Consider the following 19,809-nt stretch of genomic DNA (forward strand, 5'->3'; position numbering starts at 1 on the left):
TCGCACCGCCACATATTGAATTTACTAGCCACTCTTTTCTCTCCAAGTACTCCACAGACAAACTGGAGATATCTCCGCCAATGCAGCTATACCTTGACACCTGAGGCGGGGCAGGTGTTACAATCAAGGCACCGTGAGAGAATATGGTTGGGCAGTAGGGCATCTATAATTCCAGCCGGAAGATGCTCTGTTGCTTCGTCGTCATATACCTGCGCCACATGAATTAAGAAGCTTAGGTTTCTTCAGCGCGTGTGCCGTGTCGTTGCGTCTACCTTAACTAAAAGTGAACCTAACGTCTGCCCACACCTAATCACGACTAAACTGTCGTAAACTTTCTTGTGGTGTATGTCGATCGTACAGCACTTCTGTATTATATCGCCGCATTCTTTATAATACTTCACTTGCTTACAGCCAATGCTTGGCCAAGAAATCATCGGGGCGCAGCATTAACTTGTCTGGTGACGACGCAGGCCGGACAAGCTACGACCTATACTTACCTCTTAACCCCACTCACTCGCTCTCGCACTGAGAGCTTCTTGGCTCATCTCCTTCAACAACAGTTTTTGAACTGCGCATAGCTACACATTCTCGACTATTCGAATATTACCACATATATCTCTCGAACCCATTAGATTTTACCAAGATGGGTATCAACAATCCTCTCCCGTCGTCTATGGCGTGTAAGTCGAACCTCCAATTATGTACTCATGATCGCGCATCATGAGCCCCTCCCAATAAATATGCAGCCAAAGCACCCGAGCCATTGCGAGACCTGACTAACGCAACTCTCTACAATAGCGGAATGCAAGAAGTGCGGCAAGATTCTTACGTCCTTTATCAACCCTCGCCAGTCTTTCGGTCCCGACAAGGTCATTCCTCCTTCAATTCTCGCCAACGCAAAAGGCCTCGCCATCATCACTGTTCTCAAGGCCGGCTTCCTCGGCTCAGGACGTTTCGGTAGTGGTCTCGTCGTCGCCCGACTTCCCGACGGTGGCTGGAGTGCCCCTAGTGCTATTGCGACTGCTGGCGCAGGCTTTGGTGGTCAGATTGGCTTCGAATTGACCGATTTCGTCTTTATTCTTAACGATGCGAGCGCTGTCAGAACATTTGCTCAGGCGGGCTCTCTGACTCTTGGTGGCAATGTTTCCTTAGCAGCTGGCCCTGTAGGCCGCAATGCCGAGGCCGCCGGTGCTGCTTCTCTTAAGGGTGTCGCTGGTATCTTCAGTTACTCCAAGACCAAGGGTCTCTTTGCTGGTGTGTCCCTCGAGGGATCCGCCATCATTGAGCGTCGCGATGCCAACGAAAAAATGTATGGCCAGCGCTTCACGGCACAGCAGCTACTCACCGGCTCTGTGAGACCACCTCCCCAGGCTGCACCTCTCATGAACATTCTCAATTCGCGCGTCTTTAGCGGCATGCGCGGCGGCAACGACGACGCCATGTACAACGATGTCCCCGTATACGATGAGTCGCACGACGACGTTGTGTGGAATGGTCGACGAGGATCTGCGATGGGCGAGGGTGTGCAGCGCGACCAAACAGGCTCACAACATGATGGTTTCGGAAGACCAAGCCGGTCGAACACATGGCAGGACGATGTATACGACAGACAGGGCGGTTTTGGCGGACCTACACGCTCCAATACGGTTGCCAGTAGTGGCGGTGCAGCCAACGACTATGTTTACCGAGATAACCCTGCAGGAGGTTTTGGTGCTGAGAAGAAGGCCGGCCCTGGGCGACCAGCAGCTCCAAAGCCTAATTTTGGCGCTAAGCAGGCAATGCTTAAGAAGAATGAGGCAGTCGCTGTGTACAACTTTGACGCGGACCAGCCAGGTGACTTGGGCTTCAAGAAGGGCGATGTCATTACCGTCCTGAAGCGAACTGAGAGCGAGAACGATTGGTGGTACGTATCTGAATCCTCCCTCCCTACGTCTGAGTCGGCAGAACTAACAAACGCGCAGGACTGGACAGATTGGTACAAGAACAGGCATCTTTCCCAGCAACTACGTCAAGATGAAGGAGTAACGGCTGTCTTTGTATCTATTTAAATACCCTGAGGCGACTTTTCGGATGGATATCCCTGGAATACATGCAATGGGTGTTTTGTCTTTTGTTTGTTTTATCATTGGCGGGTTCAAAAAGACTGTTTGGTCTCGCATGCATATCGTATTGTTGTTCACGTTAAAATTTTAAGTTCAGTCTTTATGCTTGCAAAAGTATCGCACTTGAGTTCATTCCCGGATCATGTCGACGAGAGACCTATCGTGTTACTCCATGGCTCCTACCAATGCTGCTGATGGTTATGATTGTGAGTTTGCTCTTCAGCGCGCGCGTAGTCTTGTTGTCATGTTTGTAGGCGTGAGTGTCTTATCATCAAGAGATAGCCCAACTATAAGCTACCTATTTAAACGCGTTTCCAGCGTAGTAGTCAGCCAGATTTGCCAGTATTAACTCATATACCATCGTCGCCTAACTAACATAATAAACCAAGGGGTCAACATAACCCCTAATGTGGTATTCTGTACACATATTTCTGAATCACTTTCAAATTTTACATGGGAGTATAGTTATTTAAGCAGCACTGTCTAGTGAAGTAATGGATTCGTCTGCCTGGCTGTGCCACTGTACATCTGTGTTGTCCCGAAGTCGTCTTAGCCAGAAGTCCCTCCTCTTCTCCCAGATCTGATGCAAGTATAGCTCTGCGTGTCGCACCTCGTCCCCGCAATGCTCAACCCCTTTTTCGTACTCTTCAAAGAGCGTTGCAGTTGCCTCGTGTAAGTCTTTCAATGTATCAGGATCAGTAACAACAACTAATGGCGAGCTGTCAGGCGTTGAAGATTGTTCTGCAAAGTCTGCAGTTTCCAGAGAGCCAACCGCGCCATTTGGTTCTGATTGCATATCTGTTTGACATTGAGCGTCTTCGTATGTATCTTGCTTAAACTTCTTGGAGGGAATCGTAAGCTCAGAAGTAGAGGTTGAAGTGTTGTCTGCCCGTTTGTGGTTTGAAACCAACTGAACGATATTCTTTCCCGGTGTTGCGTCTCCCTCATTTGGTTGACGTTGCTCAACGTTTGCTCTCTTGCGAGCAATTTTTGTAGCCTGAACTTTCTTCGGACTTTCGGCCGTTGTACCTGCAATAGATTGAGTTGCCGTGCCTGTTTTTCTTAGCTTGCGAGCTTTGACAGCTTCTAATTGCTTTGTCTCTTGTGGTTTGGATCTTCCGCCTGCTTTGTAACCCTTCTTACTCGACTCAAAAGGCAGTGTTCTTGGTTGAGGCATCAGATCCCGATATTCTTGTGGTTTGTTTTGAGGCGACAGATAGTGCCCTGGTTCATCAGTTGTTTCATTCCGCATCAGTCCATTAGCCATGTAACTTCCAACATCGTTATTCTTAGAGTTTCCGAGGTTGTTTGGTCCCAAATTCGCATGCACAACGGTCTCATGTAAGCCTAAGCCTGGAGCTGGTGCGTTGAAATTCAAAATTGTCCCAATATTATTGTCATGCCAGTGAGTCGAGTGTGGGTTGGGAACGAAGGAATGCCCAATAGGTGAGCTCGTGCGAGCTACGTGTGAGTATGCGTTTCCTCCTCCAAGGAACATGCTGTATGGGTTTAACTGTGCCGCAAGTGGTGGTGCATTCACTACCTGATTAGTGAAAGGATACGATTGAACTGGAACCGACACATATCTCTGCGTATGTGAGACCCACGGGTTGGGGGTAGTCGATGGCTGGAAAGGTTGGAAAGGGGCAGTTAGCATTGCAGCGAACGACAAGCCATGTTGAGTTTCTGGGCCCCCTGAGGCATTCATCGGTAAGAGAGATGGAGGTGTGATGGATGACAGTAGTGGGCCATAGTTCGATGTGGTACCATGCGTTGGTAGATTCGTGAGAAGAATCGTCGGTAACGCATCGCTGACATGGAAGCCGGCCTTCTGCAGCAGGCAAACAGTAACACTGAAGTCTCTTGTCTTCTCGAATTGCACAAGAATTGCTTGAGATCTGCCAGGAACGCAGATGCACAGTCGATTGGCTTGTTTGTTGATGCTAACCATATCACCAGGGGGTCCCGAGTCTTCTCCAGTTCCAGCAAGTCGAAGGGAAACCTTGCCTGTCAGTATGCTATGATCAATATCTAATCATAGGATATGCGCACCACTTGCTGTGTCTCTTTTCGAATGAGGATAATCAGTGCCCCCGTTTCTGTATCAACTCGCCGCTGGCCTTCAATTGTCAAGGTGAAAGTGCCATGAGATTGGGAATTATAGGCTCTAGCAGATATACCATCACGTATCTCCAAGTACACAAGTGGACAGTCAAGTACGGGAGTGGGAGGGCCAGACATCTTCATGTATTATCACATAATGAATAAAGTGTAGGCAGCAAAGGAGCTGAATGTTAGTGGGAGGTGGGAAATGGAAATGACGTGTCGTATATTCTACGTACGTTGGGAAGTGGGCTGAGGACGTTCCTTCTGGAATACTAACAAGAGACATGACACCAATAGGTATTAGGTAGATATGAGATAGTTCAATTGCACCTTCCTGACTTCCTTCTGATGGGCCTAAGGACCGATGGTGGTTGTAGAGGTAACTTCATTGGCTGGCTTGCTGAGCGGGTCACGTGGAGATAAGCCATGTTAATCTCAACCGAGACTTTCGACGCGCCGCGCCAACGCAAACTACCAGCGCCGACCCATGCGAATTGAGTGCCAATCGTGGACTCGGCTACTCTCATTCACGACGTCTCCAGAATCAGTCAATAGATTAACAAGGAGACTTTCGTAGACCATTAGACATCGCGGGGGGCGCCTACCTACATACTATTTTTATTGACTGCGCGACGCCCAACGCAGCTCGGCCACCTATATTTCTACAGCACCCTCCGTTAGCGCGCGCATTCGCATCCTAGACTCGCCTACTCTTCTTCAACTCCGATTCGATCATCCAAGATGGCTCCTGTACGCAATGAGGTGCCGCCGCACACGATAGACCGCACTCCCGAATATGAGGAGTTCATGACGCGACTCCGTGATTATCATACCAAACGAGGCACTATACTTGACCCGGAACCCAAAGTTGGCGCAACGCATCTCGACTTGTTGAAGGTCTTTAACCACATCGTGGAAAGTGGTGGCTATGACAAAATTTCGGAGGAAAAGCTAGCCTGGCGTCGAATGGCCTCTGAGCTCGGTATCTACTCCAACAATGAAGCCTCGACTGCATTTTCCTTGAAGGAGAAGTTCTACAAAAACCTTGCCGCATACGAAATCAGCACTGTACACGGAAAGGAGCCGCCGCCAAAAGACATTCTGGAGGATGTTACAGCCAAGGGTGCTGCCTTGTTGACACGTACCAGAGAGAATTATCGAGGCGTCAAACGGGAGAGTAATATTGGTGCTACAGACTCAGCGGCCTCGGGTGACGATGGTACACCCGTTCGCGAACGACCCGTTCCAGATGCTGCTGCTAGTGCGCGAGCATCAAGAGGGCTCAGAGAAGCACCTCCTCAGCGTGTCATTTTCCAGCCAGACACCGGCCCTTCACGTACAACACGACACTCTTCGGCTCACCATGCGACGACTACCAACTCGCCAGCCGCCAATCCTCCTCAGACTCCTTCACACCACCCTAACATGCATGTACCCCAACAACATCACCAGCAGCAGCAACAACAACAACAACAACAAAACTACCAGGGAAACCGAGGGCCCTCAATACTTCACCACCCTACCACGAATCCTGAAAACACATCTAATCTTGTTACTGCCTATCAACCACGGTTTTCCAAGCCCCTGACACTTCGTGCGGTCCCAACACCTAGTAATGCGCCAAACGAGTTCCAAAAGCCTCGTCAACTTCCGCGCCTAGACTCTCGTCAGCCCATGCAACCCGGCAGTGAGTGCTCCCCAGTTACCATTTATGCAACAACTAACATTAGTAGCTGGGTTCGATGGTCCTAATATTTACATGCGGTGCCTGAACGCTCTACGATCAAACATTCCTGCTGAGCAGGCTTTTGCCCTGAATCACTTGGTAAAGATCTCGTTTGAGCGAGGTGACAAGTACAAGTTCGATTCATTTCCAGGTCTTGCAGAAGGATTAGTTGATAAGGCCCTTGAAGTGGGACAGTTGTTCTATCATGTCAACTGGACAGTCTCATGGAACATTCCTCATGACTCAGATGGCCCCAGTGTCCTCGATGGGAATTATGGAACCCAAGACATTCTGGAGCGAATTGACGATCTCATTGAAAAGGATATGCCCGATGTCCTCCAAACAGAGGCTTATGCAGACAACTTGGTGCTGATAACCGAAGCTGTGTTGACGCTACGCAACATGGTCACTCTGCCCGAGAATGCCCACAACATGTCTGACTTTCCTCCCATCAAGGACCTCATCTGCATTGTCCTGAACTTGCCACAGAGGGATTCGCTTGTGGAGTTGAAGCATCTCATTCTGGACATCGTAGAGCAGCTGACGCCATTCATGACTCTGGATTCAGATGACCCGCTGTATAGAACCTTGTTAACCCAAATGGCATCTGAAGACCGAGGTACCATTCTAACAGCTCTCCGAGCGCTAGGCCGCATTTCGATGAACCTCGAAGCCACAAACAAGTTGGGCAACGTGCCTGGACCTGTGCTTCAGCGAATTGCCAGCTGGCTACTTCTCAATGACGACGAGCTTATTGATGCCTGCCTCGACTTCCTCTATCAGTACACCGCCGTCGTACCAAACGTGGATACGTTGATTCGTTCGTTGGCGCCAGAGAACCTGGTCGACCACCTCGGTCGCTTGCTTGCTCACGGCGCACGAAAGACGCAGCGCGAATTCGTTCTTACGCCCGAACAACGAAAGCCTGCTCACGATCAAATTGCGCCTATGCCCGAGGATCTCTTGCAAGAGATGCTCAAGCTGGAAGAGCCTGACCGCGTCCACCGATGGGTCCGCTGCTTTTTCGAAGAGGACAACAGCTCTTACGTGACACAACTGGCTGCTTGGCAGGCGTACCAAACCGCCTTTGTTGGCCCTCTCAAAAATATTGGCCAGCCGCTGATTACTCCTGCCGATTTTATCAGAAACAGTACTTCTGTCTACAAAGATTCGAATGCGCAGGTTCTCAGGGATCCAGGCGACCCGCAACAGAAGTTCATCATCCATGGCATCCGTGCCAGGCCCAAGCCTCTCGGTATGGATGGCAAAGAGTACGGACGATGTCTGTGGGCCTCGAATCCCGATAACATGCTTGAGAAATGCGGTCATTTCTATATCCAGGCCGAAAAGATGTGGGAGCATATTCTTACAGATCATCTCCACGAAAAGCGCAATGAAAAGGGGCAGTTTGACAATGTTGAGAAAGAGTTTACCTGCACATGGGACCAATGCTCTCGTTTCCAGAAGCCTACCAAGCTTCGCCTTCAGGAACTCTCTCGACATATCAACACACACGTCTCTTTGGCACTGCCCAGTGAAGCGCATGGTCGAAAGTCTGAACGGTCTTGGATCGTCCCAGCCAAGACCATGACTGTGACCTTTGAGGAAACAATGACAGCACGCGACGAGCGGAATCCAAATCTCCCGCCCCAGGCTGCCGGCATCCCCCTCAGCGCTGCGCTGGTACTACGGAACATTGCGCGGAACGTGGTAAAAACTGAGGCAGAAGAAGAGATGGTCAAAAGGCAAGCCGAGACGGGCGAAAATGGAGGCTGGAACGAGATACTTTTCAGGCCACTTCTGCCACGCTTGTTTGAAATTCTTGCGGAAAACAGAGCCATGGTATGTTTTCTTTCCTCAACCTTCACTTCGAGTGTCCATTCTAACCAACTTTATAGAGCCCTTACATTTCATCATTGCTTGATCTGATTCGCGTTCATAACGAGGATCGTAGTCAATGATATATTCTCGTCAAACTAACGAGAGACCACGCGGGAGTGAACAATGCAGGACGAGGCGTTTAACGGAGAAGCTCCTAAGCTAATGTGGTGTTGAAAAGGGGCGTTGTACGCATATTCATTCACATGATAGCTTCCTTGGAAGGGTGGAGACTGAAGGTGTTGGCGTGGGATCATGTTGATTTTTGGAACGAATTACTTTGTAATAATACCCTGCCGGTGGGCGTTAGAGCCCCATCGGTCATTTATGAATGATAGATCGGTATACCCTGAGGGTCACAGGATATCGCCGGTGTCCACTCACGAGGTCTATCCTCGGGAGAAGTGCCTGGGTATCCAATCTATCATGTCTAGGCCATTAAATATCTTGATAGAAGTTTGCTCAACTAAGTAATTCGAGAAGGCAGCAACAACCGCCTGTGACTTTAATTTTTGTGCCTTATCTCCGAGTCGCCAGGCTGAGCGTCCTGAAGACTGAACTTCATGATCATGGTCATGCGAGGCCGGGCCGGTGTCACTATAAACTAATGCAAGGCTCGTACGAAATAGATGGGAACCGCATTGATGTGCACCAAGGAATATCGAGCTCTTTCCATGTGGCTGGTTAATGTCAATGGCTCAGTCTTGTGAGCTCTAGGGAGGACGGACCAGCATGCCCTTGTGTGAAGGGGAGGGCTAGGCTTCTGGGGATATTCTGGAACCCCAGCAGTTGCTTGGATCCTTGGCATTCACCCCACTACACGGTGCTGCAATGCTAGCTTCGAGAGCTTTAAGGGGGCCTGCGGGTAATATATTGCGTGCCGATGGATGTATCTACTCGTTTATATCAACGGAAATAACAGCTGACGCCATATTTGGAGGTTACATGCTCTACAGCTTGGCAATGCCTTTAACAAAGTGTAAAGTTTAACATCAAATTTTATACAAAACAGTTCAACCCTCTTTTATAAGCTCGTGCATAGGTAGTAAGCCCACACACGCGGCGTGGGATATTCTCATTCTGTTGCAGCGGCGTTCCCTTGCACTTCAGATCGCTTGGGAGTTACCTTGAGCGGTGGATAGATCAGATCAGTTGTAGACGAGAGCCACTGTGGGTCGTAGAAGGAGATCCAAGTCCGCTCTGTGCAGTGATATCGCTTCTTGACAGAATTCACAGTGGGTATCTATCCTCTTTTACGAGTAGAAACAAACACAAAAATCATCTGATGTTTCGAAATCATTAGCTTCGTTGAGGCATGATTAAAGTGCTAGAAATATTCACCAGGTTTGGATACACACCGTCTTTTGATGTAAGTCACGGAGATTTGGCTCCAAAAGACGAAGGCAAAGACTGTCGTCATAAATTAGAGATCACCACATTTAATAACAGAGTAATTCCGTCATTTCTGTGACTATCGATATCGACAAGAGTTGTTGGGAAATAAAGAAACAGAAGCCCCCCACTGACACAACTAAGAGGTTTTTGTCATTGTTTTTACTATCGCTCAGACCAAGCATCCGAGCAACGGAGAGGAAACAAACCCTCGAAAGTGGTGTGAGCCAATGAGTAGTCATTTTAGGTTAGTGCCAAGGTAGTCTTGGCAATTCTAGGTGTGACCTTGGTGGTTATCCAGAGATGGGATGACACACCGAATGTGAATATTTTCGATTTGTTGGTGTCGAATGAGGTGGGAACAAAGTTCATCCTTTAACTACGATATTACAAAAATAAAACACTAAAGTAAGACTCCTCTTTTGATATTTGTGTTGGATGAGCGGAGATACAATACGTGTCATGTCTCGAGATTTGTGAACACCAGACACTCTCACTCTCACCTTGAGAAACAAAGTGGTCTCGGTGAGGGCTGGACTGGATATCCTGACTCGGCCATGATGAGGGGATGTGCAAGGATTCGTGATACCCGGGATTAGAAAATGAAACCACCCCAACCTTCCAGGCCTTTGGTAGTTTGGTATGTTCTGGTCTGAGTTTCTCAGCTCGGGTCGAATGAATACCGTGGCCTGTTTTCTATATTTGTGCAAGGTTAAACTTTCTGTTTGGGTAGCGGTGTAACAGTGAATCAAGTGTCAAAGAATTCATCTGCCTAGGAACATAGTAACAAAGCCAAAACCTGCCCACACAACGACGCCGATGAATGACATGCCAACTACTGCAAGCCCCAGCGGAATATAAATGGGCCCGGCAACCATTGACGAATTGCTTCGATTCGATTGTGAGACGAAGTGTTTTTCTGTTTTGGTGTTGAGGCAACACTCATGCCACATCCGAGCAAAAAAAAAATCCTATTGCCAGGTGGCCAGGCTACCTTTTTGTGTAGTTGGACCACCATACCAAGCACAGAAACCTGCAGAGATCTAGAATGAAATTAGGCGGGGAAAACTCAAGACATGCCCCGGAACGCTCGGACTCAAAATCATAATGCATTGGCTTGTATTTGCAATCTTGAAGTGTTGACATCCGATCTTGGCCTACAAAAGATTTGTTGGAGATCCGGGCATCCATCTCCATATAAGCGCCCGTTGTGGGTGAGGTGGGGGGACCTAGGAATAGCTACCGAGAGAAGAGCTACCCCTGCAACGTCCCGAGAAGCTTAAGGAAGCATCGTGAACTTGGGGGCGCTTCCTTTCTCCCCGCGACCCGCCATAGCTCATGATAGCTCCAAACTCCCCACGCTTAAGTGATCTCCCACTCCACTTGGTGCGTCCAATCCCTGAAGCCCCCATGTGCTTGTTCTCAACTTTTTGCCCCGCGCTGTAACCCAACCGAAGATTTGGAAAGTTTTAGAAAAAATGGATGTGCAAAAGTGGCCTCAATAACGCCAACGCCTGGTTTCTATGACCGAGTTCGTGTCAACCAAAGACACGCAATGATGTCGTATTGTGCTCGTGTAGCGAGAGAGTTTGTAGGCGCAAGCCGAGCAAGGCAGGCATGGTATGAGATGGGAATGTGAGACGTGGTAGAATAATCAAAAGCAACCTCTAGACCGTCTCTTGAGAGAAGGGAGCTGCATATGCATATTTTGTCTGATGGAGTCTTGGGAATAATCTCAATAACCCCACGTTGTTATCGTGAGAAATGTCAGACCAGATGCGGCAAGATCCGGTTCAACTTAGCATTGGAACCCAGTTATCAATCGAATACCGTATGGAAGGTGAAGGTCATCGGTAGTGGTTGGCAGAATTTGAGTTGCATACCACAAAGGAAGGAACCATGTGTGTGTCTGGCTGTGACATAGAAGGAGGCAAGAGGAAACAACACCAACCTTCCTTATTATAGTATCAAACTTCACCAAAAGTAAAACATGATGAGAATTCAACTATCGCCCGCATCTGGCATTTGGATCATATCATAGGCCAACGACACGACACTCCTAAACGCCATTCAATCAATCCTCGGCACAGCAATGCGTGCCTGAATGCGCCTCAGCTGTGATCCGGTTCAATCTCTTGACGGGAAATGCAACAGCCCTGGCATCGACCCTGTCAATCGATCTTGTGACCATCACAAATCTCCATTCCGTCTCACATTGGACTGAACCCCCCCGGGTGATGCGACATCGGTCTCTTGTGTGTCTAGTCCAAGTTGTTGTGCTACGGTAGTGTAAGTTACCAAGTACTGCCCCTTTCTTAGACCAAGCTAACCAGCTTCTAATTCAGGCACATCCAGCACAAGGAGGCAGGTAGCCTACATACAGTACCTTTTTCCTTATTGTTGATACTTGCAATCAAGAGCTCACCTCACCGTCTTCCACCGAAGTCGGTCAAGAATTCTCATCCCTTGCTTTCCTACTTGTTTGCTGGCTTGCTTCCCCCAGAAAATTAGTAGGTAAGAAAGCGTGCCGTTCGTTGCTCCACCTACGCCTGCGTAATGTACGTATCACATCCGCCATTTCTATATAAATCCGTAGTAAGACTGGGCTAATTTCCATTGACTTTCAATCACATCCACGCACTTCCAAATTAGCTTCGCACAGCCCTTCTTACTCTGAACCATATTACCTTTTCAAATACCAACCTGTAAGTTGCCCCCGTCGTCCTTAACTCCATGTTGTCGTGCCAGAATTCGACGACAACGGCAACTAACAAACCTACCTTGTATAGACATCTCTGTTAGCTCTCTCCACACCACCCACCTACGTACGTAGGCGAGATATCTTTGTTGCATTTGCCACCGAGCTTGCAATCCCCGGATCCGAAGCATCAAGGCCGCGTCTCCGTCACCTAGCACAAACCGAGACAGCTCAAACAATTGCCGTTCTGGAGTCGCTATTGAAGAGCCCTGAAAATAGCACCGGTCCTCCCGCAATCACATAGCCTAGCAACAACAAAAACACTCCGTTTACAACTAAGCACTGCCCTGTCAGTCCTAGCCAAGTTTTCTCTACCGCAAGATCGGCATCGCAACACCAAATCTGATACTGGCCTTTGCCTTCATTCTCACTTCCGGTTCCACAGTTTTGTCTGCCCAGACCCCGCTGCCCACCCCCTTCAGCAAGCACTAAACCACCAGAGCCGCCAAAGTACAGCAGATCCCTTGATTCCAGCCCCAGCTGAAGTCGTTTATACGGCACCGTACCTTATCGCTTACCTTGCTACACCACACCCTTTTGTTCTCCTCACGGACATACCGCCACACTAAACTCTGCACCTAGCAAAGTCCCCTAGTCATTTGCTACACTCCAACTTTTCAAGAAGGAAAAAAAAAGTTTCGCCCCAGGCCTAGAGTTTTCCTTGTATCACTCTGCCATTCCACCTCCACCTCCACAACACACTATATCAGTGATTCACTTTCAGACCCACCTCCACTCGAGTATATATCGAGCTCCCTGTGCCCTTTCGACTCTTCTTTTACCATCCTCAGTCACTACACTCATACTCTTTCGCTTTAAGGTTCGTGTCTTCTCTCAGACCAACCTTTAATATATAACATCCTCTTCTCCCTATATCATCCCTATTATATACCAGTCCTTCATCACAACTTGCTCCCTTCACTTCAGCAAGCACCACCATGTCCTTCGCCGCTCGCAACGCCCTCCGTCTGACTCGGGCTGCTGCCCCTGTTCTCCCCAGAAACGCTGCCCGATGTTTCTCAGCCACTCGTGTGCAGCGTGTCAATGACACAAACATGAAGAAGAACGTGGTTCGTGAGAAGGAGATTCCCGTCACTGTCTATGCTGCTGGACAGGGTACCGGCGATAAGCACACAGTCAATGTATCCGAGGCTGCTGCTCGCATTCCCAACGAAACTCCTGTTCCTACTCCTGACAGCGATGTGGTTCAGCCTCTCACTCGCAAGACCTTTGAGCAACTTCCTCAGACAATGCGCAACATGAGTGTCTACGGAAAGACTATCTTGCTCACTGGTGCTGCCCGTGGTCTCGGAAACTACATGGCTCGCGCCTGTGCTGAGGCTGGTGCCAAGAACATCGTCCTCTTTGACGCCAACCAGGAGCTCGGTGATCAAGCTGCTGCTGAGCTTCATGACAAGACGGGCCTCCCTGTCTCATTCTTCAAGGTCGACGTCCGTGACGGTGCTGCCATCAACGCTGCTGTCGATGAGGTTGTTGAGCACTATGGTGCTCCTGATGTTCTTGTCAACTCAGCCGGTATTGCCGATTCAAACATTAAGGCTGAGACATACGACCCCGCCATGTTCCGTCGTCTCATCGACATCAACCTTACGGGATCTTTCCTCATGTCTCAGGCTGTCGGCCGTGCCATGATGGCCGCTGGAAAGCCTGGCAGCATCATTTTGGTTGCCTCTATGTCTGGCTCCGTTGTCAACTTCCCTCAGGAGCAGAGCTGTTACAACGCCTCCAAGGCGGGTGTCATCCAACTCGGCAAGTCCCTCGCTGCTGAGTGGGCCAAGTACGACATTCGAGTCAACTGCATCTCTCCTGGATACATGGACACTGCCCTCAACCGAGTGCCCGCTCTTGACGCACAGAAGAAGATCTGGAAGTCTCTGACTCCCCAGAACCGCCTCGGTAACGTTGACGAGCTCAACGGTCTCTGCATCTTCCTTGCCTCCGACTCTTCCAAGTTCATGACTGGTTCCAACTGCATCATCGATGGTGGTTACACATGCTACTAAGCAATGCCTGGATTTTACGAATAGCGAAGAAATGGTTTTTGGCAAGGGGTTTAGCAGGATACTGGGCGAAAGGACTTGCTTTTCTTTGTTTGGAGTTCAGGATCGGAACGATGACCTTTTTCTTTAGGCATGGGCCAAAACAAAAAGCGGTGGTATAACGATAAACTAGATGCAGCTCTGGATAGTATAGAGCAAAAGCTCGCCTGCATTAGACGCAGTGCAGCATGATCCTGAATAAGGATCAGAATTAATAGCTATTGGCACTTCAATCCCTTTTTTCTTATGCTCTCAGTGATATGTTTAGGGTAGATTTAGACTTTCGGGTAACTAATTAACGTAGATGGCATTGTGAGCGCTAACAAGTGTCGCTTAAATGGAGTCGAGGCAGATCGTGACTTGACAATTGATGGATGTCAAACCACGTGCAATCCAATCAGTGCCAACCCACCCTGCACGTCAATCGATCATCCCATGCTTCCGCGCAGCCAATCACGATACCAACTCCAAGTTCAAAACGGCAATACAACTTGAGCCAATGAGTTGGTCCAGGTTATGCTCACCGCTCCAACTTTCAAAGACGATCAAAACCGGGTCATGGAAATCGACCAGCCTTTTTTGTTATTTGGTCGCCAGCGCAGAAGGCGGTGGGGAACATCGTCTCATAGTACGTAGATAGCATGAAGGGGAGCAGAGGAACATTATGATTCCTTATCCGTGAGACATTAACAAGAGTAATGTCTTGGAGGACGCAGGAACCGAAACAAACGTGCAGATACTTGTCATGTGAGAGCTATATTCACTCAGGTACACGTACAATGATGATGAGTTGGACTCAGCTACTTACGAAGAACAACACATCCAAACAACACTCGTGACAGCAAATAAACCTAGACCAGCCACCTTCCAAGGATCTAATGCAGGACACCTATACCTGCCATGTCGTCAGTATCAGAACCATTGGTCACTGTAAGCCTAAGAGACGAAATCAATGGGTCAGTTTATTATCTTTAGACAAGGCTTCTTACGCTGTTTATTTTTGTACCCTAAACCTTAGAGGCCAACTCTTCTGCTACCCACTAGCTTGTATACACAGTATCTTGGCCAAGTTTGTTACGGACGACCCCGAGGTGCCACCGCCAGACCGCATCGTTCGCTGTCCCGGCTGATGAGACGGATAGTCTCAGGAGGTGAACATGGGGTATGTAATGCAATGACTCGGAAGAAGGCAAGTGTCTTAAGATGCGCGGTCTATAACTTCTCTCTCTCCTTCCTACCCAACTCTCCTATTCATTTTCAACTAAAGCATCATACCACAACAAACACTCATTTCATCAACCATCATCACTACAATCATTACCGATTCCTAAATCAACAACCAAACCACACTCCTTTTATCGTCAATACACCAAAATCAGCCAACATGCAACTTATCTGCCTTCCTACAATGTCCTTCAATCGCGCCGCTCGATCAATGCGCAGACGCCTTCTCGGCTCAAAGGCTTTCCTCCCTGCCAGCACCGCAGCTGCTTCAATTAGGAATTCAATACCACGGCCCCCGCCGTTCCACTCAAACTCCCACGGCAAACTCAAGCACCAAGCCCAACCTGCGGCTCTTGGTACAGTTGCCGTGCTTGGCAATGGACTTCCCCCAGGGATAGAGTCCTACACTGCCATGATGGAGGGCGAGGGCTGCTCAAGAGCCGGGAAGCATATAGGCTCTTTCTATCAGCAATGGGAACGAGGAAGCTTCATGATCAGAAAGAGCAAGATGATGTAAAACGGGGGCCGGCTAGGTCAACTGTGGAGGATAGTCACGATGATCTGGCCGGTTTGTTGATTTCGCGTTTTGGATTTCCATCAAGTGCTGGTTTACTTGTTGGCTGGGGCAGATGTTGATGACCGTTATGATTGTTACGTCAGTAAGAATAGACTTTTTAAAAAAATGATATCTAAATAAGCAAGCTGTTTTGTATGGTCACCTTGGACACACCTACACATTCCAAAATATCCACGGAGCACCAAGAGAATAGAGCAAAGCAAACGATTTTTTATGATTCGAAGCTGGTGAGGAGAGGGCCAGGTCTAGTAACGTAACAGACCCAACCTCGAGTGCGAACTCGATGTGCAAGAAACAGTTCGTATGCAGGGGGTATATCCAGCGTGTCATTTCTATGTGCTGCCAGGCATCATCATGGTGTCCGCCTGCTGGCACCTTTTTTCTGTTTTTTTCTCTTCTTGCCATGTGTCGAACTTTGGCGACTCCATGCGCATAACATAATCCGAGCCACCCAGCCCTTTGCGAGGCATGGTGACAACTTTCAACTTCAATATGCAAGACCTGCTATAATAGTTGAATGATTTGTGCAAGAAAATGATCATTAGATAGTTGGGAATCAAAATCGTGATCAGGACACATCAAGGTCCGCTTGATTTGTTCCAAGTCGTCACGAGACGACGGAACAGTATTGACGTATCAATACATCAATCACCGTCGTTTAAAATACGCTGGGAATCGGTAGAATATGCTCTCCCGTTTCACCGCGATAGGCATGTACGGGGGAGGAACGGTTCGCTCGGGGTGTACCTACTGCCCCTTGCGAGCCTTTTCTTGCGCCCTTTGTTCTCGAGCAGCTCGTACCAAGGGGGAGAGTTGGATAAGATCAACGCAGCCCTTCATGAATTCGTGCTACAAAGGAATTAGTATGATAGTCGTGAGGTTCATTGGATAAACTTACCCTTAGCAGATCATGAGCACTGGCTCGCTTCTCGGGGTCCACCTTGAGGGCAAAGTAGAGGAAGTCCTTGAAAACGGGCGACAGGTCCTGCTCATTCTTAATGTGAGGAGTGCCGTTGGTCGCAATCAACCAAAGAGCACGCAGAGGAGATTCGGTCAGGTATGGCGGCTCGCCTTCTATCATTTCGATCGCCATGATACCCAAAGACCAAATATCAACTTTGCGTCCGTACTCTTTTCGTGTGACAACTTCGGGAGCCATCCAGTATGGTGTTCCGACCATGGTCGTTCGCTTGTTCTGGGCCTCGTTGATAGTGGCACAGAATCCGAAATCGGCTACTACAGTTAGACATGTATCATACAGAAGCGAACGGGTTGGGACCTACTCAGTTTGATCTTGCCCTCCATAGACAGCAGAATGTTGTCAGACTTGATGTCTCGGTGGATGACACCCTTGGAGTGCAGGTGCTGCAGACCCAAAAGTGTCTCACGACACACTGAAGCAATCTGACCCTCGGACATGATGTTGAAGGTGACAACATCCGTAAGGCTGCCTCCCTCCATAAACTCCATGACTACCCAAAGCTCGCCGCCGCACAAGTAGCTGTCGATAAAGTTGACAATATTGGGGTGTGAGCTATCCTTCATCACAAGAATCTCGTTGATAATCAGGTCCTTCTTAGGTTGCTGCTCGAGGTTCATCTGCTTGATAGCTACCAGGCGGTTCGTGCCACGCTCATGACCAGTGAAAACGCCTCCAGAAGCACCTTGGCCAATCTTGTTAAACCCGCGGTAGATATCTCGAGGATCACCTTCACTGCAAATACGCTTAAGGGAGGCGATAATATCGAGGCCTGCGCTTTGACGGGCTCGGTGTCGTGGCCTGGCTCCGGGTACGGCTGCTCCAGGCGCTTGCTGGCGGGAAGCACTGTGCATGCCGTTCTGCTGACCATACCCAGGAGCTGCCTGTACGTTTGGACTCTGGTGGTGATTAGGAGTTCGCTTACTAGGAGCACGGCTAATTCCTCCAGACATGGCGGCCTGGGCCTGAGCCATGGCCTGTTCTTGCTGCTGTTGCAACAATTGTTGCTGGTAGGCGGCGGCTTGCGCCTGAGCGAGTTGTGGGTTGGGTTGGGGAGCAGTAGGGGCGTAGGTTGGTCCAGCCACGCGGGAGTTGGATCTCGAACGGTGCTCTTCGGGGAGCATGGGGCCGGCGTCCTTGGACACGCCGTAGGACTCGTCGCCTGACTGAGACATACCGATGCCGGAGTCTTTAGTTGCGTATGCGCCGTGAGGCATATGTCGGTTGCCCATACTGACGGGTGGCTTCGGGGCTGGGCGGCTGGGCATCAAGTCTTTACCAACCTGGCCTCGGGGCACAGGAGGTGGTGCTCGGGGATTCTCAAAACTTCCTTCATTATTGACAGTTGGAAACCTGGCGTTCGTAGGTGAAATATTGGTTGGTGACATACCCATATAGTTTGACGGGTACATGCCCGGTGATGCTGCGCCTGCCGGAGAGGTGGCATACTGACCAGCATGATGGAATTTCTCTAGGACTTGGTCCTCTGGAGGTCTCTCAGTGGTTTCTTTGTAGAACTGTAAAATATCAACCATAGTTTGCGGGTTCTCTCGTCGTTCCTTTTCAGGAATTCCACTTTCGTTGATAAGTCGCTGCCATTCTTTCGGCAAGCCCTAGGCGCTGTGAGTATGGACAGTAGTAATGACAAAGGAATACTGACTGTAAACTGGCCAGTGGAACTATCGTAGCCAACATGGGTAACGTGGACGGGATTTTCAGGCGCAGAGATAACTGGCTTCTTGGGCGATCCTACCAAACTGTTCATGAACCCAGAAAATCCAGACTTTTTACGTAGAACAGCAGGCTTGGAGTCTCTTCCATCGTCAGAATATCTTTTGGGGTTGACAGAGGGGCCATCCGTTGGCACCCTTGAGCCGAGGCCTTTCTCAGTCAAAGTCGAGTCCATCGCGGAGAAGCTGTTTGCGGTTCGTAAGACAGGGCTCGCAACGTTGACTTCTACAGGCGCTTTTACGATCTGAGGCGGGGAGCGATGACGGGTAGGGGCTTTCGGACTGGGAATCTTTATTGATTCAATACTGCTTAAAAGACCAGCGCCGTCGAAAGGAGCGCCGATCAAGTCGTCGTGAATAGCAGGGCTATCGAGTGGGCGTAAATGAGAATCGGAAAGACGGTCGGAGTGACGAAGAATAGGCGCCCAATGATTAGCGGGGGTAAAATCGCCCTGAGGTGAGATGGGCGATGGGACAGGTCTTAGGGTGTTGTTGGCGGATAATTGAGGATGAGATCGATCAGAATCTTGCCAGTCGGACACGGTCGCGGGGTTGGAGCGGGCTGGGGGAGCGCTTGGGGCCCTCTTCAGGCTCTGGGAACTGCGTTTGCTCTCGAGGGACTGGGCGTCGAAGGCACCACCATCGAAGCCAGATGAGGAGCGACCAAAGTAGGAGGGAGGTTTCTTAATAAGTTTGCGACGATGTGAAGTTGCGGTATGAGCAGACGCAGACGACGCAGAGGTATATCCGGGGCCGTCCATGATCCAACGGCAAGAGCAGCCTGGGCAAGTGACGAGTTGGGGGGGGCCCTCGGGGCTAAGAAAAAAAAGGCCTTGCTTGCCTTGTGGACGGCTCGGGCCAATGTACCTTTACTGTACTGTACTCCAGTTAGGTGCTGATTTTTTTTTAAGGGACGGGACTGGACTGGACTGGATGGATGTGATGGGTCAAGCAGGTGGAGGAGGACTAAGCAAAAGCCGAAACACAGGGCAGGCAGGGTGTGTGTGCAAGGAATAGAGGAAGAGGACAGGACAGGACAGGATAGGATGCAATGCAATGTGGTGCGTTGCGGTGCGCGCAGGTCCGGTTTGGGTCTCTGTTTAGAAGCACCTCGAGCTCTTTCAGAAGGATAATCAAGGGGGGAGACGAACCAACGATGCAGGCCAAACAATAGCAAGGCGAGGCAGGGCAAATGCAAGAGTAGACGGGGGGCCTGGGGACACAACGCGGGGGTGGTGTGTGGTGTGTGTATTGTAGAGCCAGCCTAACGTGCGTTA

The 19,809-nt window shown here is 49.5% G+C and overlaps 7 protein-coding genes across 7 annotated transcripts; 4 read left to right on the forward strand and 3 right to left on the reverse strand.

The window, feature by feature from the left end:
- Window positions 1-539: 539 nt before the first annotated feature.
- EDB82DRAFT_270160 (uncharacterized protein) lies at window positions 540-2,135 on the forward strand. The gene is made up of 3 exons (XM_025728586.2): window positions 540-680; window positions 799-1,903; window positions 1,962-2,135. The coding sequence occupies exons 1-3, from the start codon at window positions 644-646 to the stop codon at window positions 2,023-2,025; spliced, it is 1,206 nt and encodes a 401-aa protein (XP_025582938.1). The 5' UTR covers window positions 540-643; the 3' UTR covers window positions 2,026-2,135.
- A 398-nt stretch (window positions 2,136-2,533) lies between these two features.
- EDB82DRAFT_539480 (uncharacterized protein) lies at window positions 2,534-4,547 on the reverse strand. Its single transcript, XM_065609313.1, has 2 exons — window positions 4,155-4,547; window positions 2,534-4,104 (listed from the first exon to the last, which is right to left on the reverse strand). The coding sequence occupies exons 1-2, from the start codon at window positions 4,347-4,349 to the stop codon at window positions 2,572-2,574; spliced, it is 1,728 nt and encodes a 575-aa protein (XP_065464186.1). The 5' UTR covers window positions 4,350-4,547; the 3' UTR covers window positions 2,534-2,571.
- Window positions 4,548-4,686: 139 nt separating this feature from the next.
- On the forward strand, window positions 4,687-7,895 carry EDB82DRAFT_559649 (uncharacterized protein; the record flags this gene model as incomplete). The annotated part of the gene is made up of 3 exons (XM_065609720.1): window positions 4,687-5,909; window positions 6,040-7,776; window positions 7,833-7,895. Exons 1-3 carry the CDS (start codon window positions 4,950-4,952, stop codon window positions 7,893-7,895), a joined length of 2,760 nt encoding a protein of 919 aa, XP_065464187.1. The 5' UTR covers window positions 4,687-4,949.
- Window positions 7,896-12,900: 5,005 nt separating this feature from the next.
- On the forward strand, window positions 12,901-13,986 carry EDB82DRAFT_527869 (uncharacterized protein; the record flags this gene model as incomplete). Its single annotated transcript, XM_025728592.1, has 1 exon — window positions 12,901-13,986. The coding sequence occupies one exon, from the start codon at window positions 12,901-12,903 to the stop codon at window positions 13,984-13,986; it is 1,086 nt and encodes a 361-aa protein (XP_025582943.1).
- Window positions 13,987-15,430: 1,444 nt separating this feature from the next.
- Window positions 15,431-15,763, forward strand: EDB82DRAFT_527870 (uncharacterized protein; the record flags this gene model as incomplete). The annotated part of the gene is made up of 1 exon (XM_025728593.1): window positions 15,431-15,763. One exon carries the CDS (start codon window positions 15,431-15,433, stop codon window positions 15,761-15,763), a length of 333 nt encoding a protein of 110 aa, XP_025582944.1.
- Window positions 15,764-15,830: 67 nt separating this feature from the next.
- Window positions 15,831-16,399, reverse strand: EDB82DRAFT_270279 (uncharacterized protein). Its single transcript, XM_065607354.1, has 2 exons — window positions 15,981-16,399; window positions 15,831-15,916 (listed from the first exon to the last, which is right to left on the reverse strand). The coding sequence occupies exons 1-2, from the start codon at window positions 16,226-16,228 to the stop codon at window positions 15,898-15,900; spliced, it is 267 nt and encodes an 88-aa protein (XP_065464188.1). The 5' UTR covers window positions 16,229-16,399; the 3' UTR covers window positions 15,831-15,897.
- A 171-nt stretch (window positions 16,400-16,570) lies between these two features.
- Window positions 16,571-19,293, reverse strand: EDB82DRAFT_559658 (kinase-like domain-containing protein; the record flags this gene model as incomplete). Its single annotated transcript, XM_065609721.1, has 4 exons — window positions 16,571-16,672; window positions 16,722-17,056; window positions 17,107-18,415; window positions 18,463-19,293. 4 exons carry the CDS (start codon window positions 19,291-19,293, stop codon window positions 16,571-16,573), a joined length of 2,577 nt encoding a protein of 858 aa, XP_065464189.1.
- Between the last annotated feature and the right edge of the window lie 516 nt (window positions 19,294-19,809).

The sequence above is a fragment of the Fusarium venenatum genome (assembly GCF_020744135.1).
Source record: "Fusarium venenatum strain MPI-CAGE-CH-0201 chromosome Unknown EDB82scaffold_3, whole genome shotgun sequence".
NCBI lineage: Eukaryota > Fungi > Ascomycota > Sordariomycetes > Hypocreales > Nectriaceae > Fusarium > Fusarium venenatum.